This window comes from Caretta caretta, chromosome 15 (genome assembly GCF_965140235.1).
Source record: "Caretta caretta isolate rCarCar2 chromosome 15, rCarCar1.hap1, whole genome shotgun sequence".
Classification (NCBI taxonomy): domain Eukaryota; kingdom Metazoa; phylum Chordata; order Testudines; family Cheloniidae; genus Caretta; species Caretta caretta.
Window position 1 is genome coordinate 13825817 of NC_134220.1, and position 24898 is coordinate 13850714.

The 24898-nt window shown below is 51.2% G+C and overlaps 1 protein-coding gene across 1 annotated transcript in view; it reads right to left on the reverse strand.

Moving 5' to 3' along the window:
* MMP11 (matrix metallopeptidase 11) overlaps positions 1-20921 on the reverse strand; it is a 34117-nt gene extending 13196 nt beyond the window's left edge. Inside the window, exons 1-3 of the mRNA XM_048821844.2 lie at positions 20595-20921; positions 5113-5363; positions 578-721 (exon numbers count right to left, since the gene is read on the reverse strand). Of these exons, the coding sequence (XP_048677801.2) occupies positions 578-721; positions 5113-5363; positions 20595-20798 (599 nt within the window). The 5' untranslated portion in view covers positions 20799-20921. The remainder of the gene's footprint in view (positions 1-577; positions 722-5112; positions 5364-20594) is intronic.
* Between the last annotated feature and the right edge of the window lie 3977 nt (positions 20922-24898).

Here is a 24898-nt window from a genome sequence, read left to right on the forward strand (position 1 = left end):
AATCCCTTTTATTAGCTTTGTGCAAACATTCATTGGAGTGAAGTTTTGCTCCTGCAAATATTTTGCAGAAAGTGAAGTGCAGGCCTGGAGTCAAGATTCATTTAACCAAGAAGCTAAATTTGTTTTGGGGCAAAAGGTCAGGTCATTCAATCCGGGGAGAGACTGAAGAGCTGGAAGCAGCCAAAACAAACACTTGGTCAAAGATCCCTGGCTGACAAGTGGTAGCATAAATTAATTGGCGAACAATTTTCAATAATAAACCAATTAGTAAAATAAATGATTCTTTGTTGTATGGTGGCACCCGATCAGGGCCCCAGTGCGCTAGGTACTGTACATGCACATAACAAAACAATAGCCCTTGCCCAGGCAGCCTCCTACGACTATTTATTTCTACTAAATAAGAAAACCGAAGTTTGGAAACAGAACATGGGACTAACTTCAGCGAATAAACAATCTGCTGCCAACAGTTGGACCAGCTCCAGTGGGGGCGGTGGGATCTGTCCTTTTCACACCAAGCCCAGTGGGGGAAGAGGGGCGTTTGCTTTTGGATTAGAATGGCTTCCCCTTCCAGGCTTACCTTGTGAAATCAATAACAATGTCAGCTCGGCCCTCGTGCACTTCGGTGAAGGTTAGTGGTGTCACGTCACTCCAGACTTTCAACGCTTCCGCAATGGTCCGTCTCACTTTCGTGTTCACAAGTTGCCATGGGAATCTTATAATTCTAAGAAGCAGTATTTAGAGGTAGGAGATCACTGCCCATCATAAGAACATAACAATGGCCATATTGGGTCAGACCAATGGTCCCCCTAGCCCAGTAGTCTGTCTTCCAACAGTAGCCGGTTTGGCCAGATGCTTCAGAGGGAGTGAACAGAACAGGGCAATTTATCAAGTGATCCATCCCCTGTTGTCCAATCCCAGCTTCTAGCAGTCAGAGGTTTAGGGACACCCAGAGCATGGGGTTGCATCCCTGACCATCTTGGCTAATAGCTATTCATGGACCCAACCTCCATGAACTTATCTAATTCTTTTTTGAACCCAGTTATCCTTTTGGCCTTCACAACATCCCTTGGCAACGAGTTCCACAGGTTGTCTCTGTGTTGTGTGAAGAAGTACTTCTTTATATTTGTTTTAAACCTGCTGCCTACTAATTTCATTGCATGACCCCTAATTCATCTGTTATGTGAAGGGGTCAATAGCACTTCCTCATTCACTTTCTCCACACCAGTCATGATTTTATAGACCTCTTTCATATCCCCCCTTAGTTGTCTCTTTTCCAAGTTGAACAGTTCCAGTGTGCTTAATCTCTCCTCATACGGAAGCCGTTCCATACCCCTAATAATTTTTCTTTCCCTTCTCTGTACCTTTTCCAATTCTAATATATCTTTCTTGAGATGGGGCAACCAGAACTGCACGCAGTATTCAAGGTGCGGGTGTACCATGGATTTAGACAGTGGCATTATATTTTCCATCTTATTATCGGTTCCTTTCCTAATGGTTCCTAGCATTCTATTCGCTTTTCTGACTGCCACTGCACACTGACCGGATGTTTTCCAAGAACTATCATCCCAACATCACACAATGGTCAGCGTCAGACTGGCACTGGTATGAGCAGCGTCATCACGGGCATTAGCAGCAGCAGGGAGTGCCATCTATCGTAAAAAGGGATGCTACCCTCTACTGTGAGCATCAGAACACCTCAGCCAACATAATCACTATCGGAGCAAGCCCCACACCAGCGTAATGAGTCTGGATCTCACCGGCAAATCAGGGTCAGTGTGAACCGCAATGCATTAGTTGTCACCACAACCAGCATTAGAATGGCCATTAATGTAAATGCCACCATGTCCATCATCATTACAATCCGCACTAATGAGTCATTGAACTTTTGTCATCATTACACTGGCTGCAAATCACAATTTCATAAGACAACAGGGAATGTCCTTACCACAAATCCCACCATCAGCTTTCCATTTTACCAACAATCTGCCACGCAACATTGGTTCGCTGGGGCCATGTAAACACAGTAACAGACCTGGGCTTTGCCACAAGAAGAGGACACTCTAGCTCAGACAGTCTGTATAGCTCAGGTCCTAGCATACAAGATACCAGGCTGAGGCTGAGGTGGCGCAAGGAATCCTGCAGAGGTGGTTTTGGAACAGCTTTGTAGACATGTATTTTTTAGGAGGGCTTTGGAGGAGGAGAGGGAAGCTGTTTGGTGCATGTGCTGGAGTGAAATGCCGCAACAGTACCTAGGAGGGGGTATAATCCCTCCAGTCTACCCCCACCCATAACTCTGTTTGGATGGTGTGATTTGATTCTCTCTAAACTCTGCTGCAAAGGCATTTTATTCCCAGGAGGTTGGTGCTTGTTGATGTCAGCTGGTCCCCTCCACTCCCCACCGAAGCGACCATCCTGATCCCTAAGGGATTGAACCTGCGACCCTTTCGTTATCCCAGTGAACAGCACATTCACGAGCAGCCCTATTAACGCCAATGGGGGGAGGGTTGCTCATGAGTCACTGCTCTGCAGTATAAGTAAGGCTCCCGGAATCAGACGCTAACTCAGCATCCCTGCTGTAAACAGTGACAGGATTGTCATTCTAGTGGAGAGCAAAGTTCAGGGAGGAGGTAGTACACTAAACATTTCTAAATTACGACTTCCTCCAGCCAGTTCACGCATGCCTTGAAGGCTTGGGTACAAGTCAGGGAACATTTGCCAATGACCTTTGACTCCTCAAAGCCTAGGAAGGGGTCCCAGCCAACCCATCCTACCAACATTCAGTCTGGCCATCAGCACAACCACTGCCATCAATGTTACAATGTACTCATCACCACAATAATCACCGATAAAGTCTCCAGCAGCACCGTCGGCATTAACGCCACTGGTCCCCTAATCACCTGGAAATCCCTGGACTCCCCATTATCTTGCACTCCCCGCTCCTGACCGTAGCGCGATGACACTGCGGTTAGAATAGCTACAAGTCATGCAGCACCACCACTCCCACCGGAGAGGTTACCCTGGCCTCCATGTTGCATTTAAACCTGCTCGGTGTCGGAGTCACGTCTGGCCGAGAACAATCGGCGAATGAGATGTCCTCCATCTAAAACCAGCGTAACAGCGTGAGAGACAGAACAAACTGCCCCTGTATGGAAGAGAACCTGCAGGACAGTAGCTATGGGTCTGAGGTGGGTAGCTTTGCTGTTAAGGACATTCTGCTTCTCCTTTCCTGGCTAAGGCACCCCTCATTTATGCCAAACGCCCCCCTCCCTGCCAGTCCTCCCACAGATCCCTTCTGAACGGCAGTAGGCCCTGCTGGAACAGGGAGCTACAGCTTACACCTCCATGCACCGCCTGGGGTGAATCAAGCCCACATCCAGATGTGCTCAGCTGTGAAAGGGGGAACAAAAGAATTGCCATACCGGATCCAGACCAATGTCCACCCAGCCCAGCGTACTGGCTCCAGCAATAACCAGCACCTGATGTGTCAGAGGAAAGTGCAAGAAAAACCCCACAGGAGGCAGTTGCCCCGCAGGGAAAATGTCCTCCTCCGCCCTAGCAGTTAAAGATCACCCCAAAGCTTTGCTTTATTTTTTAATATGTACTATTAGAATTCTACCTGCTCCTGTTGCCCATAGAAACATCTAACCCTTCTCTGAATCCTGCTAAGTCCTTGGCCTCAACAACATCGTGTGGCAATGAGTTCCACAGTCTGATTGTGCACTGGTTGCAAGTTTTGAATTTGCCACCTTTCAGTTTCATCAGCTGTTCCCTGGCTCTTGTAGCGAGGGGAGAACTGGATGGGAGCCAGAGGGAAGACATATTTCTGGAAATGTTGCCAGCTCCCGGGAAACGGGAGAAGAGGGAGAACTCTGGTATAGGTGCACACTCTTCGTGCACACCTCTAGTGTGGTGAGGCGCTCAGATACCAGTCTAAATAGATTCCTAGATACACCTTTGCCAGCATATCTCTGAGCTAATGTATGGACATACCTACCCTGTGTGCTCATGTATACATGGGAGTTCTCAGAGCTATGGAAAAAGTTTTCAGCTCCTAGCATCTGGCTCATGCTGAAGGGAAATGCTGTTTCACTAACTGGTGCATGAGCCCCTCATATCCCACATCCCTGTAACTCTGCCTTTGGATAATGTGATGTTTTTAATCTCTGATGCAGCAGGATTTTAGTTCCCCGGCACAATGTTGGTGCTTGTTCATATCAGCAAAGTTTTTTTCCTCTGATGCCAGGGATAAGAGGAAGCCTTTCCACTACCCTGATAGTCTCGGGAGGCTATTGGCATAGCAGCATCCCCTGTGCTCAGTTAAGGTCATTTAAATGCATACCCGGTGAAGATATTTCTCTGGGCCTTATCAAGATGCACAGGAGCAAGTTCTCCTTTCCACATGTGCCTCTTACTCCCTTAGGCTAACAGCAATTGCAGAAGTGCACTGAGGAGAGAATATGGAGTGTGATCAGCCAGCAGAACCCTGGCCCTTAACCACACTCAGCAAACTCCTATCAGAGATCATGTGGTGTGATTTCGGGGACACTGAGGCCATGTTTGTAAGCACTTCACTAAATGATGACTAGAACGGACTATTTAAAATAAACGCAGAGGGAAGCCTCGGGGAGGGAGGGTGTTGTGTGAGCATGTGGAACTGGTGCCTGGTGGGGTGTGCGGAGATAAGGGCCGGGGTGTTTGTAAGTCTGAGCCAGTGGGTGTATACGTGAGTGTGGGTGTGTTAATGAGTGTGTGGTTGTGTGTGTGAGGGAAGGAGCGTGTGTGACTGTGGGGGCGCACACGGGTGCTCGGAGCTGGTGGGTGTGTGAATAGCGTGGGGGTGGTGGGGTGAGTGAGTGGCTGAGGGCGTGAAGGCCGTCACGTCTATGGTGAGCACGTGGGTGAGACAGCGTGGGCCTAACTGGTCTGTGTGATATATACCCTTGTCACCCCAGCATCCTGAACCTGTTTCTTGAACAAGTTCCCCAGCTTGGACAGGCCCGTAATAGGCGAGGCTCAGTGAACGAAAGCACCGAACGGAAACTCTCTTTTAGGAAGGAGATCCTGACCGGGACTCGCTCCCTGCTTGTGACTTTGGTTCTGCGCCTGTCTTACTTGTAGGTGAGGTCCGTCTTCTCCCAGCGTCCTCCCGACAGGACGAACCGCTTCTGCCGGTTCCGCCCATTCTGGCCGTCTGGCAGGGTGGGTAGGTCTGGCACGCCGCAGCGAGGTGGGTTCCAGCTTGCTGCCGGCCTGTCTGTGCCCCTGGAGAAGCCCTTGATGGGGACTCCAGTCTCCATGGTATTAACCGAGGAGGAAATCCAGGGGTTCTGCTCCTTCCAGGCATGGTGTTTCCGAGCCCCATCCTAGGCAAAAGGCAGACAGAGCTGTGACTTGTGCAGATGGCAGGAGAAAGCATGGCATATAGACAGCTACACAAACCTGTCCTCTAGCCTATGCCACAGCAACCCTGCCGCAGTGTCTTCCAGCTGCATTCCAGCCATTACACCGGCTCCCCCCAAACACTCTTTCAGGTGAGAAGCCTCCTTACTTCCCACCATTCTGTGCAGCAAACCCACCCCGTTCTTTGTGCTCTCCCTCCACTGGGCTCTGCTGCTCTCCAGGCCGGGGCGCACCTGCTGCAACCTCAGTAAGCCACAGCAGCTCCTGGTCTGTGTTCCCTTGGCAGCCGGTCAGCGGGAAAGGCTTTGGGCAGGAACCCAGACCCTCAGAGAAAGAAGGGAATTGCTAGGCAGTAAATTCCCCCAGCCACATCTTTTTCCCAGTTGGCTGCTCATTGGCGTTAACCCCAAGCACACCGTGCTCGGGCAATGGTTTAATTATGCACCTCACTCTCCCTTGCACTTGGGACAGAAGCATCTTCGAGTCCGGGTGCTGTGCTGGGGGGGTGCAGAAACCTCTGCTTTGCCTGTGGAAAGCAAGAGGCTGGCAGAAGAATACGTGGATTCAGAGGGAGAATGGGGGGGCCCGCATGGGTCTCTCCTATCCCCCTTGTTCCCCCTTCATCATTTTCCTATCGTTTCTAGCATCTGCTCCTATCTGCGGAACAGGACCCCTGGCAGTCCCTGCTCAGTGCGCGAGCATTCGCTGTGTGATCCCTGACTGTGGTGACTGTAATGAAGTGCCCCCAACCTGTGTCCTATGGCAGGAGTTCTCATCCCCCTAGGTTCACAAGAGGCGTCAAGACCACCCTGCCCATCCCATATTGCTAAATGGGAGGGAGACGATCCCAACTAGATGGAAGGGGAGCGCCAGGAGTGGGGTGGGTCCTGGCATGGGAAAGGTCATGAACTACTCTTATGCGGTGATTGACACTTAACCTTTCATATGGCGCTTTTCATCATACAGCTAGTCCCACCGATTAAGCCAGCCGTCTCCCCGGAGAGCTAAGTCAGGACTGCAGTTCTCCCTTTCACAGCAGGGTCAGCTGGGGTGCAGAGAGGACAGTGCCAACATTCTCAAACTTGGCTGCCTAAAAGTAAGCAACCCAAACCCACAGGGCCACCGGTGGGAATTACACAGCGCTCAGCCTGCGTAATTCGGCTGCTCAAACGTGGACGCAGTTGCTTCATTTTAGGCATCCACATTTGAAAATGCTGGTCCAAGTGACACGGCAGAGGGAGTCTGTGGAGGCTCAGGCTATTCCGCCGCCCTGCTCCTCCAGCCACTGCACACCCTGCTCGGTCCCTGGCAGCCCAGCTGGGCTAGGCAGTGGCTAATAAGTTATAGCTGACCTAGTTCCAGTAGGTTACAAAGCCCACTGGTGTCACAGGAGCATACAGCAAACTCCTTCACGGCTGCTGATGCTTGGATTCTTCCCTCCAGGGGCAGTGACCGGGTAAGGGAGATATCCCTCGGCCACGTTAGAAGCAAGACAGACGGGGCAAGACGCTGAGGGGAGGGAAGCTCCCTTTATCCTGAGGGAATCGGGGTCATTGGAGCCGCTAGGCTCGACTCATTTGTTTCCTTTAGTTCTCTAGTTCCCTGTGACTTAAATGGGACCTCGCTGTGCTGACAGACTCGCACAGCCCGGTCTCGCAGGTGCCAGCAGACAGGCCACCCCCTGCATCACCCAGCCAGGGACCTTACGGTCAGCGGGACGCGGCGCTGGCTGGTTTTCTACGGATGGAGCTGCAGTTTAATCCCACAAATTGCCATCTCTGTTCCAGCACAATAGTTCCATTCATGTGGGCTGTAATGAAGTGTGAAGCCCTTGGCATTAATTCCGCTATCATGGCTAACATCTAGATCACAGCACAGTGCCCTCTGGTCCGGACAGGCTGCAGGGACTGACACAGGAACTTGGCAGGTCACGTGAAGGCACATGGTAGTCTCGCCACTCATTGCTAGCATTACTCCGCCAGCCCGTCCTGCCCTGTCGCAGCCAGCCAGACGCTCCTCTAGCTCGGTGGCGATCACCTCCTGCTGTCCTTGTCTGAGAAACCAGACTCAGGTCTCATAATGAGCTAATCAATCTTACATCCCAAAGCGCTTTGCACGCTATAGCAATCGCCCCAGCTCCGGGAGGCGGCAGGTCAGCTGCTGAACAGCACCCAGGAACACTACACACGGCCCTTAAGCCCAGGCCACCAAGAACAAGTCGATGGTTTCTGACAAAGAGGAGGCGGGGGACGCAGGTGCGGCCTGTCCTGATCTGTCCCCTGGGCACTCCTCTCACACCAGCAGCTCACAAGAGCAGAGCCTTACCGAATAAGAGGTTCCCAGACTTTTACAGCAAGGCTGGTAACAAGATGAGCTGTCAGAATATCGCTGTGCTGCTCACCTGGGATGCACACTAAGGACTCTGCGGCTGAGTCCAGAATAGCCCCCGACTGATGGGGCTCTCTCTTTGTCAGGCACCGTGCAGGCTGCACCAGATAAAGGGTGCTCACCTCAGACGCCGGGGCAGGACCTGCTACACAGCAAGGACAGCTAGAGATGGAGGTGTCTCGATTCCACAGGCCCAGAAGGGACCCTGCAAGGAGCATCCACGGGACTGGGGCAAAGGACAAGTGCAAGGGGGGAGCCAGTGGATTGCACAACAGAAATGAGCCCCAGTGGTGAGTGGCCTCTGGCCTCAGGGCCCCTCGTGACTGGAGGACATGTGGAGTCATGGGCTGGTTAGATTAAAGAGGGACCTGCAAAAGAGTTTTACCCATCTGCGTTTGTGCCCTTCTGACATACAGAGAAGGCCTGGAATTTTTCCCACTTGCTTGGTTTTTTTGTTTTTTAACCTTAGACGTATTAGGACCATCCCCCATGGTTTGCCCTTGCTTTGCTGGAGGAGCTGGTGGGTCTCTCGATGGCAGGATCTTGTTAGCTCTACTTTTGCAAGTGCTGATGGACATGGGTGGTGGATGGAGCCCCCCTTCAGGGAGGCTAGCCCACCCTCCACCCCACCCCTTCCTCCCAAGGACCCCCCGAGACACCCTGCCCCGCGACTGGAGGACCCCCAGACCAGCTGGGACCCTGAGCTCCCTCTCCCCCTCCCTAAGGCCAAAGGAGCCCCCAGCCATGCCGCGGCTCCCCTCCTAAGGCCCCAAGCTGCTCCGCGAGCTCTTCCAAAGATCCTGAGCTTTTTATATACGCCATGCAGGTTCTGGGGTGGCTGAGGAGGCGGTATGTGTTATTTAGCTTCCTGGATTCATCAGTAATCCCTCTGGAGTCCAGGGAGATCATTCATGAGCCCAGGAAGCTGAGTAGCAGATACCACCTCCCCAGCCTCCCCGGATCCTGCCTGGGGCATAACAATAAGCAAAAACTTCCCTGCAAACCCCGCAACCAGCGGCCACGGCAGGCTCAGCCTGCCCTGGCCTATTATACCTGCCGCCTATGCTGGTGGAGGCCATCATCCTGCCCTGAGCCGTGTGGGGATAGAAACACCTGAGCCCTGTCGACATTATCGGCCAGATGCACACTGGTGCCGGTCCAGAGACCGAGAGGAGGCAGTTTGTCTCTCCCCTATTCCGGGGCCGATTTGGCTAACTTGTGCCCTGTTGCAATGGGCCACTGCAGCTATCCAGAGCCACTGGACCTCTGGGCTTGCCTCCAGCCTTGCCCCAGCCCTCCCGGCTCTGACCCCACCCCGACCTGCCCCCTGTGCACCTCTTCCAGGCCTCAGAGCACCCTGCACTGCTGAGCGAGGGAGGCCCGAAGAGCAGCACGGAGCTGACAGAGTTGGCTCTGCACATGGTATCTGGGCCCCTGGTGCAGGGTGGCTCCCTATGCACTGGCATAGAAGGGGTAGAGAATTCACTGCCACAGCCAATCTGCCCCATTGCTGGAGCTGCCCACGTGTTAGCACAACCATCGGAAATTCCCTGGAAACCACCGGCGTTAGCCACAGCCAGACACGCAAAGCTGCCCAGGGGCTGGCCGAGAGGCTGGGTGCCATTTGCCACGGAATTCTCTGGAGACTTTTCTAGCCAGAGATAAGAACCTACTTGGCTGGACTCATCGCTCTGGTCACCGGAGACACATCCCTGGCCTGGAGCCTCTCCAGGGGAGAGAGGTGGCTCAGGAAACATGTCCTGCTTGTCGATGTTGGATTCCACCCCCTACTGCACTGAAGCCATGTGCCGGGCAGTATGGGCTCAGCCGGGCTCACTTTGTGCCCTGGAGCAGGGATGGGGTAGAAGACCCGACTGTCGGCTTTGATGTCACCCTGTCTCCTCTTCTGTAAACCATGATCGCTCCTCCTGACCTGCAGCTCCATTAGGAGTGAGTGCTGGGGCTGGAATGCTGCTGCCAAAGCCTCTCTTGGCGGCTTCACTTTCCCGAAGAAAAGCATTAACTACTTAGTTGTGTCGGTGCCTTCCCTCCCCCTCCCTGATCTGGAGGGGAGATAAAATTCCAATGGGCCAAAAGGAAAGAGAGGCCATCACAGCTGAGGAGCCAAAAGCTGCTCCTGGAGCCTGTGAAGGTGGAGCCTGGGGCCATGGAAATCAGTCTGGGGAAGGGAGGACCGTGCATCACTCTCGAGCAATGTCTGCCAGCGAGCCTTACAATCCTCCCTCCCGTGGGGCTGCTGGCTGGATTGTGAGACCCTTAGTCATGTCTGGGGGAGTGCCTTACTCCGCTAATGGTCCTGCTGACTGCCCATGGGATAGGTTGCTTCTCACTATCAGGGTGGCCCCAGGAGTCTGTCCTGCTCAGGACATGGTGGGAGGATTTATGCAGCTAATTCTCATTGGCTTTTATAGGACTTTCCAAACCCTCCCACAGAGCACAGACAAGAGCCCGCTAAGAAGGGGATATTCACTGCCTGGGGTTTGTGAACTGATGTTTCCCAGCCAAGGGAACAAGACAAAGGATTTGCAATATGGAGTTTGAGTGACTATCCAGCTGTCTATCCCATACTGACGAAAGCCCCGAGTAAAAGCCCTGGGGACACTAATGAGCCAAGGTCTCTCCCTTCCGTAGGTATTTCTCCCTCCTGGGGCAGGCTGGAATGATACACACACAGGGCTAAGCAGCACATTGGGAGGGCGGCCTCTGAAAAATGAGCAGATTCCCAGCAGGCAGTTGGTTGACTGTGAAACTCCAGCCCGGAATAAGAGGGGGAAAGGTCTGATCCCAGGGGACAGCAGACAGCCCCGCAAGGAACAGACTAGACTGCCTGCTCCGTTCTCCCAGGCTTCGCACGGACATCACCCTGGGCACACTGCAGAACATGACAGACATCACATGAGGCCACGTGGGAAACAGCCAGCCTCCCCGGTCAGTGTCCCATCCACATTCACGAGCTGCAATGGACCCTTAACCTCTCCAGCTAGGGGCAGGGCAATTGTCCCGGAGCTGGCTCCTGCGTGTAGAGCTCACAGAGTTCTGCGTGTGGAGGTCAAACACCATGCTTGGCAGGAGGCTGCAAACAGGGCAGCTCAGCCACAGAGACCCAGGAGCAGCAGCAAAGCAGGACATTTTCGGTCAACAAAAAACTTGACAACAATGAGGCTACCGGTGTGCAAAGCCCACTGCCCGTCCTGCTGACCAACACCCTCTCATTGGTTCCTTGCGGTCTCCCACTGGGCTCTGTCTTCTACTTAGACTGCCCTCATTGGGGCAGCGTTCATTGCTTTGTTCTGGGTTTGTACAGCGCCTTGCACAATGGACCCCAGGTGCCACCACAACACAGATAACACATTGACATTCTTGTTCCCAGCCAGCTGAGAAGGGCTAACTATACTGCAATCCTGGCTTAGATCCGTTTAATATTGGATACGACTCCTACTGGGGGGCTATAACCTGCCCTGCAGGGGAACAGGCTCAGCTTGTTTCTCTCCCTCCCCTCCATCACTTACATTTGTGATCCCACCTTCAAGGTGGAAAACCCAGTGATTTGCCCTCATCCAAGGAACCTGAGAGCTCTCCTACTGCCCAGCCTCCATACTGGCCTTTTTTGACATACTTCACTTCCTGGCATGGACTACCCTGACAATTAGGAAGCTTTTCCTAATTTCTAACCTAAATCTTGCTGCAATTTAAGTCCATTGCTTTGTGTCCTGTCCTCAGTGGTTAAGGAGAACAATTTATCTCCCTCCTCTTGATAACAACCTTTTACATACTTGAAGATGTTATCATGTCCCCTCTCAGTCTTCTCTTCTCCAGACTAAACAAACCCAATTTTTTTAATCTTCCCTCACAGGTCCTGGTTTCTAGACCTTTAATCATTTTTGTGGCTCTCCTCTGGACTTTCTCCACATCTTTCCTGAAGTGCAGCACTCGGAACTGGACACAATACTCCCATTGAGGCCGTATCAGCGCCGAGCAGATTGGAAGAATTACTTCTCATGTCCTGCTTACCCTACTTCTGCAAATACATCCCAGAACGATGTTCGCTTTTTTTTTTGCGACAGGGTTACATTGTTGACTCCTGTTTAGTCTGTGATCCCCTATAACCCCCACATCTTTCTGCAGTACTCCTCCTTCGGCAGTGGTGTTGTAGCCATGGTTGGTCCCGGGATATTAGGTGGGTGAAGTAATGTCTTTTATTGGACCAACTTCTGTTGGTGAAAGAAACAAGCATTCGAGCTCCACTGCTATAATGATAAACAACCCCCCGCCCCCCCCCCACACCTTTCACGATCCATGGATCCTACACATGCCTATCACAACATGTGGTCTACCACATCCAGTGCACTAAATGTCCCAATAGCAACTATGTAGGTGAAACCAGACAATCACTGCACTCTCCTGTTAACTCACACAGGATGAAAAGCAAACCACTGCCTCACCTGTGGGTGAACATTTTTCACAAAGCGATCACACTATAACTGACCTATCAGTCCTTATTGTTGCAGGGAACCTGCACAGAACTTTCAAAAGGGAAACCTGGGAGCTTGAATTCATAACTTTGCTAGACACTAAAAGTCATGGACTGAATAGAGACAGGTTTCAGGGTAACAGCCGTGTTAGTCTGTATTTGCAAAAAGAAAAGGAGTACTTGTGGCACCTTAGAGACTAACCAATTTATTTGAGCATGAGCTTTCGTGAGCTACAGCTCACTTAATCGGATGAAGTGAGCTGTAGCTCACGAAAGCTCATGCTCAAATAAATTGGTTAGTCTCTAAGGTGCCACAAGTACTCCTTTTCTTTTTGAATAGAGACAGTGGATTTATGGCTTATTACAACAATTGATAACCCACTAACAACCTCCCCCATCTGCTTCTCCCCCTCCTTTCTTCCCTATGACTGGAGGGGCGTTAACAGGCCACTTCACCTTGAATGGTCCCTTGAAAGATGTGTTAACTATTTGCACTAAAAAAAAAAAATCTATTCCATCTTGTATTTAGCTGTGACACTGGACATAAATTTCCCAGACCTGAAGAGCTCTCTGTAAGCTTGAACATGTGTCTCTCTCACCAAAAGAGTTTGGTCCAATCAAAGATATTACCTCACCCACCTTGTCTCCCCTTCCTAGGCCAGCATTTCCCATTTTGTATTTGTGCAGTCGATTATTCCTTCCTAAGTGTGGCACTTTGCATTTGTCCACATTGGATTTTATCTTATTTCAGATCAGTTCTCTAGTCTGTCAAAATCATTTTGAATTTTAATCCTGTCCTCCAAAATGCTTGCAATCCCTCCCAGCTTGGAATCGTCTGTAAACTGTATAAGTGTACTCTCTAGGCTATTAACCAAATCATTTATGAAGATATTGTATAGAACCAGACCCAGGACAGATCTCTGCGGGACTCCACTTGATATGCCCTTCTGGCTTGGTTGTGAACCATTGATAAGGACTCGGAGTAGACTTTTCTAACCAGTTGTGCACCTGCCTTACAGTAGGTTCGTCTAGACTATATTTCTCTAGTTTGTTTTTGAGACGGTCATGAGAGGAAGTATCAAAAGCATTACTAAAGTCGAGATATAACACAACCACCACTTCCACCCTATCCACAAGGCTTGTTACCCTGTCAAAGATAGGTATAAGGTTGGTTTAACACCTGTTCTTGACAAATCCCTGCTGATTTGTAAAGGTGTTACTTATCACCTTAGTTTCTTCTAGGTGGTTACAAATTGATTGATTGATTATTTGCTCCATTATCTTTCTGGGGACCCAAGTTAAGCTGGTTGGTCTATATTTCCCTGGATTGTCCTTATTCCCGTTTATAGACAAGTACTATATTTGCCCTTTTCTAGTGCCTCTGTGTCACACTGCTCATATAAGTACCTGTGTGGAGCACGCAGAGCTCAGCCTTCTGGGATAACCAGTTCAAAGCAATTCCTTCTGTCATTTCATTCATCTGATGGGCTTCGTCATGGCACAGACGCTATTCAGTAGCCACAAGAGCATTGCAGTTCACTGATCCCTTCCCAGCGGCCCAGGCCACCTGCTCTCCTACAACGGAGGAGCACTGCAGGACTCAGGAATCAGAACGACAGCCACCCTCCGAGAGCTTCCTGCGACACTGCCCTGCAAACCATTACAGCAGTCCAGGTCTTTCCTGCTGCTCCTTTCCCTGTGGGAGTGGGGACAGTCTCGTTCTCAACCAGCCCCCTTCTCTCCCTCCACACGGTCTGTGCTGACCCAGTGTTTGCTGCTTCCTTGACTGATCCCATGGATACTCTGGCCACTGGAGGGGCAAACCTTCACAGGCAAAATCATCCTCCTTTAGGACCAAAGAGTCCGCACTCACGGGCATTGTACTTCTGCACTCGCCCTCCTCCATCCTCTCTCAGGGGAGGGGGAAGATCCCTGTGTCTTTACACTCGTAAGTAAAGCTATTTTCTCCCACACTGTAGGGTAAGAAATTGCTGCCATCCGTGCCCAGGTTCTTGTCTCTGTGGTTCTGCTCCAGGACAGCTGCCTCCCCCTCACTCCTGGGGTGTGTGCACGGCTTCTTGCTCCCGGGAGTGGCAGCACCAGCCGTGATTCAAAAGAAGAACACTCCTATTCAGTAGCACTGATCACCTTTGCCCCCCTGGGTTTAGCAAGCCCTTCCTCTAACCCAGAGCGGGTTGGGATTCCAAAGTGCTCTGAAGCTACTGTTTAGCAGTAAAGTTCTGCTTCCTCACAGGGAGTCACTTCCACACCGAATCAGGGCATCTCAGACACTGTACCAGAGTCCATGCTCGCTAATGCTACCAGAGAATCATAGCCACTTCATGGCTGAAAGGGACCATTATTCTGTGATGTAGGCCAGCCCCTGCTTGTTTTGTGGTGTACAGCACCCTGGTAGCTCTGCCCAGTGGGACCTGTTAGGCCCTGATGTAAAGAGTTGCACAAAGAAAGTCAGCACAAGATATTTTATTGATCTTACGAAACCCGGAACAATGCATATTCTTGAATGCCATCTTCTGGCACCAAATCTATTAACTATTTACATATACACAGACACAGAGCACTCATCACAGGACAAGCCCATGTCCTCTGGGCTGCATTCTGATCAATGTGAAGAAAAAGCCATCAGGAATGTGAAGATGGGCTAAGGCAGGGGAAGATGCAGGAACAGAGCTCCTTATACACACAGACCAAGGCCCCTCTCCTGCCATTCGCCTTAGGAATCCTCAAGTCCAATCTCTCTGTGACCAGACTCTGTTTCCCGTTTATCTGATGGTGGTTGTTGTTGGCAACGAAGAAAGAAAATGTTTATTTTTCCTAAGCAACAGGAAACATGAAACACTGAGAACTGCAAATGTTTATGCCCACAGAGCCAGTGACGGCCTAAGCTGATGCAGAGGGAGGGCAAATTAATAAACTCTTCAGGGTTATTTTCATTAGCAGCCGTTTTAGTTATGTGCAATGTTCCCTCTAATTTTTGACAGGCCGTGTGCGCAAAAAATTTCTTCTGTGCAAATGTTTGTGCGTATGGTGTTTCGCCATGTGTGTGGGGTTTAGGATCTGTGTGCCCGGGCACACGAGCACAGCTTAGAGGGAGCCGTGGTTATGTGATAGTTCAAGGCTTTGGTCCACCAGTGGCACCATTCCTGAGCAGGCAGCACAGCGAAAGCCTGTGGACAACCCGAGGCAAGAGTACTCACCAGGTACAAGGAAAGAAACCCCAGGAGGCCTGGCTGGACAAAGATCTCACGAGCCCCTAGTCTGATGAGGCAGGAATCCCCTGAAAACCAAGAAACCCTCCCGGGACTTCGTGCAGTCCAGTCACAGTAGGGTTGTTTTTTATGCATCTGTAAGGTCAAAGCTAAAATGAAGCATCAGCTGTCAGTACATGCCAGGGACTGGGACCCACTGACCTAGGGGGCCACATGTGCAGGGACCCCCTCCCCCATTTATGAGGGGCATGTGCCAGCCTGGACCAGGGATTGCCACCCCCCAACCTATGGTGAGCAAGTACCAGTTGGGCCAGGGACCAGCACCCCTTATCTATGGGTAGGACATGCCTGCCCAGGCCAGGGACTGGGATCCCCCAATCTACAGGAGCAGAACCCACTTGGGCCAGGGGCCCCTGACCTTTAAGCATATGCTGAGAGACACCCCCAAGTCTCTGGCCAATATGTGGAGATCTTCAGGCTCCTGGGAGGATGGAATGAAGAGCTGCATCTGCGAAGGCTCAAGAGTTCTATAAATATGCAGTGATTTCAGAGCATCTTCCTGACAGACAGGTTTCTATTTTACCCTTGCGTAGTGGACTTTTCAGTATGGCAATTCAATGAAGCGCAGCAAGGATGTTATACCACCGAGCTGATTAACAATATGATATCTGCACACACACGCAGATGGTGCATCAGAGTGCTGGCTGAAAATGTAAGTAATAAACCAGCCGCAGGGCTTCTGCTCACAGCAACAGCCTGAGAACTCCACAAGCTCTACCCAAGCCTGATTATTCTCATTTATTCTCGACAGAGCAAAGCCCTTTGATGGGTTCTCCAGGGAATCCACCATGTGTCCTCCCTAGACACCACCTGTTCCATCTGTTCCTCAGTGGCCTAAACAGTTAGGGATGTCTGCCGCAGTTTGAATACACTTAGAACAGACCTCTGGCCTCAGTTTTCCCTCTAAACTTGAGCCAAACCTAACCCACACTTTTCTGAAGGTTGCAAATACTCAGGTGACTTTCATTTCCATGTGCCTTCTGGTTTAAACCACACCCACAGTCCAAATGCCCAGATCTCACAAGAACAACCTTTCTCGCTGTCCTGGCTGGAATGGGATAGAACCTGAACCTCAAGAGAAAGCTTGTTCTTGTGAAGTTTCCAGTCTAGTTCATAGACCAATGAGGCTTGGATAAGCCCATAAGATTTGGATGCCAATCTTTGCTGCTCATCAGACCCACCGCTCTGAGCCTTTGGAGAATCCTCCACTCCTGTCAGCATTGTCAAAGAAAACCAGCCCCTCTCCTTATGCTACTTCTGTTACAGGGAGGAGAGGGCCAGGGAAGGTGAGGAATCTCTTCAGACCCCAGCTGACAACATGTTCCTGCCCAGAAGCATGAGGCTTGACGGTCTTTGCTGTTATTTTTATCCTTCCCAGTAGGACGGCAGATGTGACAGAGCATGGGGCACAACACCTGGATATGCTACTTTTCTTTTACTCCTACTCTCTCTTCTGACACCCCACCCCCCAGCTCTCCCTTCCTGTCCACTTTGCCAGAACCCAGGGACTAACACAAAGCCTTCAAGAACTGCAGTTTGCTGGGGGGGTGTGTGTGTGTGTGAGAGAGAGGGGGGGGAAGGTGGACACTGCCAAAGCCTACACAACCCTGGAGTAAATGTTTACATGTGCTCTTGATTCCCTGCTGAAGTGGAGGATAAACATGTCTAAATTATCCTGAATGCTCATTTCACTATTTAAAGAGTGAAAACAAACAGCATATATCAACCTCTTTTGTAAACTTGGTCTGCATGGGGAGGGAGGAGCCTGCATGGGCCGAGCTACTCCTCCTAACGTCACCCCCATCTGCTCCTGGCCCAGGTAGCTGCATGTCATGCAGCTATAAGGAAGCACAGTGCATTCCAGGTAGGATTGCTGGCTCTGAAGAGGGGAAGTTCCAGGAAATGCCATACGGCTGGATTACACCAGCCAACTAGGCATGAGGCCACCAGTTTCCCCTCCCTCCCTCCCCCCCCCCCGCAAGGTTAGTTTCTCAGTGAAACGCATTGACATTAATTTCCCAGAGGGGGCCTAAGCCAGGCCATCTCCAGGTGTTCCATTTGGTGTGCAGTGCCCTGAGAATTTGAGATTTTAGTTCTGGGGGTTTTAAAAGAACCACTGCAGATGGTTTGGCTTTTGCTCTAATTCTTGCCTTCCTCAGGTGCTAACTTCTAAATTTCCCCCACCTAGTTTTACCTTGTAACAAACCTTAGCCCCTGAGCAGCCCAACAGTAAATGGGGGTGTATCAAAAGCTATCAAACCTCATGTTTCAGGACTAAAAACTGACCTGCTGAGGTCAGGAAGAAATCCAGCACCCCCTCTTCCAACATGTCATGGTATGTTTTTGTACATTGTCTGGGTGTAGTGAAGCATTTTTGCCCTCCATCAAGAGGTCAATCCGGAAATCCCAGGTAACCCTGTCTTAATCTAATAACCAGGTGGCATCCAATTAAATTAAATGGCAACAAGATTAAATGGACACCAACTTGGAAAAAAAGAATCACATTTCTCTGAAATTTTGGACCTACTATGGTTTTAAGTAACATCTTCAATGACTGAAAGCCATCAGTGGTGGAAAGACGTGTCTCCTATTTCAGTTTCTTTACTTGGTAGATAGGAGAGCACCTCCTGTACGGTTAGTGTCACTGTTTGCACGGCATAGTTGGTGTCTCGCTTGCTGGAAAGATCCTTATAAACACTGGCAGGAGATCAGAAAATCCTTGTGGAAAGGGAACACACTATTTGCTAGTGAGGGAGGGTGCTCCACCAGAAAATGATTAAAAAGACCAAATTGCTGATGTCCCTTTAGAAACCATGGAAGTAAATTTATTTTTTGCCAAAAAGAAGCTGCCAAAAGAAGCTCTTGACCCAAATGCTTATTAGGATGCTGAAAAGGTGTAGCTATTGGTTAGGAATAATATGGAGATCATCCAGAGTTACTCTTGTTATATCAGGGTAGTTAGCAAACAGGATTCAGAATAACATAAATCAACAGCTGGCTGCCTGGGATTAAGGAGAAGCTTTTCTCATGGCCAGGTGGACTGTACTCACTCCCTTATGGGAGTTCTACCATCTTCTGAAGCATCTGGTATCGGACACTGAACAAGACAGACCACTGGCCTGATTTGGTATGGGATTTCTGTCTTACCAAGGCACTGTGCCAGCTCTTTCCCTCCCCGCTCCTTGCTGTGCTCCAGACATGCTGGCTAGTTTGTATAAGCCTCAGAAGCCTTTGCACTCCCTTGGCGGCAGTGAGTGGGGATCATGGGTATACGAGTGTGTGCGTGTGGGGGGGGTGACTAGTCTCAGTTGGGCAGAGTTATATGGAAACCTTAATTTACACAGGACACTTTAAAACTAGGGCTAGCAATGCCTTCCTACAAAGCAGCCAGCATGGACCCCTGCTGGTCTCAGGACCCAGATTAGATGCACCGCCAGTCCATTCGAGAATAGGGATTCCTGGGTTTCTTTATGTAGCGACACCATGGGGTGGCTCAGGACCTCTCCCCATTTCTCCCTCCCCCCATACCACTTCATGTCTCTGCAGGAAGGAGCAGGGCTCCAGATTTGTCAGTTACTAACTGTGGCTTATTGGCAGAGCTAGGGATCAACCAGTTGCTAAATGTAGTTGAAGCCCTAACACAGCTGGGGGCGTGCAAAGAAATGCATCTCCATTCAGCATGTGCGCTGCCTTACTCTTCATGGAGGCACAGCTGGGATGAGTTCAATGGCATTTTGTTTTGAATAATAAAAGTGCTTCCTAGGCCAAGAATTTTTAAACCAAGCTCCAGCCCCCAAGCAGATTTAACAGCCAAGTTATAAACCTCTCAGATGACAGAGCTTGATAATAAAACCATCGACAGGACCTGCGCTAATCCCCAGTGGTGCTACCGGGCGTTGCTCCGGCACCAGGAAAACACATGCCTATAATAACCCAATTACACGCACAGCCCCAGTGCGGGCAGCACTCGGTCCTCCCCAGTCCCCCAAACTTCCCCCCCACCCAGGCATCAGCACCTCCAATTGCCAACAGCCCCATCCCAGGTGACGGAGAGCCCTGCCTGCCGCTTCCCCCCCCGGCCTGCAGGTTTTATTCATCTATTTAGTTTTGTGTCCCCCTTAACATTTCTCGCTTTCATCTGGAACTGCCATCGCAGCGTGAGGGACGCGCTCTTACCAGGCAATGAATGCCACCGAACCTTTAAGGGGAAGAGTGGGGAAGGATCCCTTGTCATCTTCTAAACACTAATTACAGCAATCCCCACAAAAGAGGGCACATTTTAAAACTGCAGCCTGACATGCGAAAAGCCAGCATGCAGATTTCACTGCCCTGCAACAAAGCAGGAGGCAGCTGACATAACAGTAAAGTGCCATCTCTAAAACAAACAAGCATCTGCTGCTGGGGGGACAACTGGAGGCGCTTCCCTGGGAGGGGAGAAAGAGAGGTGGGTTTGTTCCCCCAGCAGAACAGCCACCACCAAAAGTTTCCAGGTTCTTTTTTGGAGCAGGGAGGGGTTTGCCAAGGAAATGCCCCAAGAAAAGGGAATGCACAAAAGGCAAAACCCTTTAGGTCTTTAGAAAAAGAGCATGGAAATCCGAAGGGGCGCGCGGGGCGGGGGGGGGGCGGCACACAAGAGCAGCAAAGCAAACCCGTGCAGCCAGAGGGGCTGTGACATTCTTCACCCAGCCCTGGGCAGGGTTTCTCCCGCAGCCGGCACGCAATGGGCAGCGGGATGTAAACAAGGCGAGGGGTGCCGTCCCTCCGGGAAGCGGGGCTCCTGTGTGAGACCGGTGTGGCCGAGTGGGGGCTCCGGCCAGCTGTCTGTCCGTCCGTCCAGCCCCCCCCCCGCGCACAGCGAGAGGGGAGGGCGGAGGCGGCGTTTGGCTGGAGGAAGGGGAGAGGGGAGATTGCGACCCAGGGCACAGAGGGAGCCGCATGGAGGCAAAGCGGGCCCGGGCAGCGCAGATCGGGGCGCGGAGATCGGGGCCAGGGAGACCCCCCCCCCCGCCGCCGCTTGTACTCACCAGGGTTTTGTGCCGGCGGGCCCCCCGCGAGGCCGGCAGCGCCTGGCCCCCCAGCAGCCAGGGCAGGAGGAAGGTAGCGAGCAGGGCGGAAAGCGGCGCCCGAGCCATCCCCGGCGCTGCCGGGACGAGCGCAGGTTGCAGGCGGGCTGGGGCCGGGGCCGGGGCCGGAGCGTGCCGGGGCCGGGCGCTGCCTGGCGCAGACATGGGGCCGGGGATGTCCCGCAGCCCCTTTTATACGCGCTCCTGCCTTTTGTTCTCCCTCTTCGAATTACACGGTTCTGGGCTGCCGAAGTGACACATCCCGGCGGCACCACGTGGGGCGGCGGGGGGCGGAATCCCGGGAGCCCGGCTGGAGCCAGGAGCAGGGGCTGCGTTAACTCCTTCCGCGCCGGGGGGAGGCAGACCCCCCCCACACCCCCGCAGGGGAGCGCCTCCTCCCCCCGGCCACAGCGTTACACGCCCCGCTGGCTGGGCAGGAAGGAAATCAGCCCTGCCTGGGGGAAAGCTGACGGGGGGGGCAGGTTGTTCTCCCACCGCGATCCCCGGGAGCGCTGCTAGGGGGCATGGTCACCGGGGGGGGGGGCGGGGGGGGGTTGAGAAGGGCCCCGTTGCTGCTCGCTCGGGTGCCCCGGGAGCCTCCATCGCTCTGCAGTGGCTGAAGGGAGGTTTCAGAGGAGCAGCCCTGTTAGTCTGTGTCCGCAAAAAGAACAGGAGGCCTTGTGGCACCTGAGAGACTAGCCAATTTATTTGAGCATCAGCTTGCGTGAGCTACAGCTTCATGCATCCGATGAAGTGAGCTGTAGCTCAGGAAAGCTCCTGCTCAAATAAAGTTGTTCCTCTGAATGGAGGTTGTGTCCCTCCCGGTTCCTGACCCTCTTGAAGTCACTGGAAAGTTGCAGCATTTGGAGCATGGATTTAAATATCCTGGGGGCCCCCATCCTGCAGGGTGAGTGTGGGCAGGCCCCTCTGTCCGCACACTGATGTCCACGGCCCTTTGGGCAGGCACAGGGGCTGCTCAGGCGTTGTGACTTGCAGGATTGGGGCCAGGATGGGATCGGTCCCGGTTGGGTGACCCACGCCATCCCTGCCATGCCAGACTGGTCCCTACAATGCATTTGCTAATGTTTCGTTTTAAACAGGGCTCCTGCCACTTCCCCTGGGACACACTCGTCCCTCCCGGGCCGGTAGATCTCATGATTGTTATGGTCCCACTTCACTGGACTGTGGTACAAACAACACAAAGGCAGCATCTGCCCCAGAGACCTCAGAGTCAGTCGACACTCACCTTTTATTGCTTTCACCCCTTGTGCCATCTTTGACAATCCCTCTGCCTCCAGGACCTCCATGATCTGTTACATCTTGCGGTAGGCCGGTGACGCTCTGCCTGGGCATCAGGGGCTGCACAGGTAGAACAGCCTGGAGAACCGAGGCCTTAGTCATGGCCTAGCCAAGCTGTACATATTTAACTCCTTACATCTTCCCTTGTCAGTCAATCAATCAATTGGTCCTCCCAGGCCCTGATCACTGGGGTTGTTTTTCTCTAAATTCCCTCCAGTTTGCCTGTAGCCTTTTTGATCATTTGCCCAAAACTAAGTGCAGCATTCCAGGTGCAGTCGCACCAGAGTTGTTTAGAAACACCGCCCCCCGCCCCTGTCCGCATCTGGCAGTGTCTGCGTATGGAACTCAGGATTGCACAGGCCCTTTTAGCTGCCATGTTTCACTGCAAATTCACATCTAATGGTCCCTTGGCTCACCTCTTGGTCTTCCTCCCCTGCTTCCAGCTTTCTGCCTCCTCCTGCATGACTGATGTGGATCACTTTTCCCAGACGTATTAGCTTGCGTTTTACCAAGGAAAATCTCCCCGTGTTATTTTCTGTCCATGTCTGTAAACCTCTCCTGGTCCCTTTGTCTCATTTCTCTCTCCTCGCGGCTCTTTGCAGCTCCTCCCAATGTATATTCATCTGTGAAGTTCATTAGCACGCTGTTTATTCCCTCTTCAAGATCATCAATGAAGATGTTAAGTAGAACCAAACCTATGCATGGTATCCTACCTGACACCTCCCCGGTTCTATAGTAGCCAATGCCGTTCATTTGTGGTGTTATATTCACATGTATTTTTGAAGGTTGTTGTTGATGCGCCTTGAGGGAGTAGGATGGGCAAACTGCATGAACTCAACAAATTAGCACTGTAAATTGAATTAGCTTTTGTTGACAGTTCTTTTGCCAGTTTTCAGGCCACAGCATCGTGGCACGCTAAAAGAATTAATGTGGAGAGTAGGGTTTTGTGAGACAGTCTATCAATTACTTTACTCATGCATTTTCTTTTCATCCACTCATATTGTGGTGCCATCAAAATGGATCAAGATTTTCTCAGAGCAGGGTTAGATATGGGGGTAAAAATGCCTCAGTCCTGTCTATGCTGCAGCTCCCACCATTGGTCCAGGTCCACATTTTACCGGTGTAGATGCAGACTTAGAGTATATCCAAAGGTTTCAGAGTAGCAGCCGTGTTAGTCTGTATTCGCAAACAGAAAAGGAGGACTTGTGGCACCTTAGAGACTAACCAATTTATTTGAACATAAGCTTTTGTGAGCTACAGCTCACTTCATCGGTTCTCAAACTGGGGGTCGTGACCCCTCAGGTGTCACGAGGTTATTATGTGTGTGTGGGGGGGCGCGAGCTGTCAGCCTCCACCCCAAACTCTGCTTTGCCGCCAGCATTTATAATAGTGTTACATATATAAAAAAGTGTTTTTTAATGTATGGGGAGGGGGGGCACAGTCAGAGGCTTGCTGTGTGAAAGGAGTCACCAGTACAAAAGTTTGAGGACCACTGATATGGGCTGTAAGGCATGATCTAGCCTCCAAGTGTGAGGGAGGATGGATTAGAATTAGATGACCCTAGTGGGGTTTTCCATCTCCAATGTCTATGAGAGTGAGCCACACAGGATAAGCCCTATAGGGTCTTGGTTTAGCATGTGCCTAACTTGAAACATATGAGCAGACATGCTGAGTTTAACTGAAGTCACTGGGGCAACTCACATGCTTAAAGTCAGACATGTGCATTAGTACCCTACAGAATCAGGGCCTGGACGGGTGATTCTGCAGAGAGCAGCAGTAAAATTGTTAATGTCTCCTGACATGGTTAGAGCACCTTCCATTTTGTAGTGTAGACGAGATCTCACCCATGTCCCCAAGCCAAATACGTAATAGGTTGGGATTAATGATGCTGTACATTGAAATGTAAACTATTACTTGTTAATTGTTGCTATTTGTTATCAGCTGTTCCCTCAGTTCTTCATCTACATCCAAAATACTCCAATTTTCCATTTAATGAATTGTTTTACTTCCCTACGTCCCCTCTCCCAGAGTAGCCAGCGCAGCAGTACAAAGCATGAAGGGGAAAGAAGTTCTTTCCAACAGAGCGTCCCTCTCTCAAGAGCGCATTTCACCCTCTTAGCAGGGGCCAGCGGGGAATCCCGTTGGCTATTGTTTTGGGAATACCTTTTTTTTTTTTTTTTTACTAGGGACACTAAACCCAGGGCTTGTTAGCTGGGAAGGAGGCTTCTTCTTCCAATGAGTGTCACTGAGGAATTTTCTACAAAAAGCAGCTGCACCAGTTTAACCAAAGGCGTGATGTGAACGTGTTTTAATTAAACCCGTGCAGCTCTGTGAGTGCGCACACATGTTGGTTTGAAGCTGGTTTAGCTTGCGGTGCACACACAAGATACTACAGGTGCAAGCTGAACCCACGTAACCCGGGTTTACATGCATGTAAGTCTTCCCCCTCCTCCCTAAAAGCTGCCCTGGTTTAACTGAATCACTTTAACATCACACCTTTAGTTCAACTAATGCATCTGTACATGGGGAGGGAAGATACAGGGTCTATCCCCAGGTCCCCTTAAAGTGAACAGCAGAGTTTCTGCTAGTGAAGTAAATAGAAAATTAATGTAAATGGCAAAATGTGGCCAAGACTCTCTTCTTATCCCTCATTGCCCCCAAAGGTGAGTAAACAGGTCACCAGCCTGCACAGAGTTAATGTCAGAGGGTACGGTCCAGACTGCGTACACAAAACATGCTCTAATGCTATTTCCAGTCCTTCCTGCTTCTGCCAGGGCTGGGGGTTCTGCACAAACTGCTCCCCTCGGAGGACTTCCAGATCCCCACTCCCGCTCCCGGCTGAAAACACAACGGGCCTGAGGTGGGCAAGGTTTTAACCTGTTGAAAAGAATCAACTGTGGTGTTTTGCACCTCGTAAGGCAGGCCTGCCCAGAGCATTTCATAAGGCCCATAGTCTGCTTCAACAC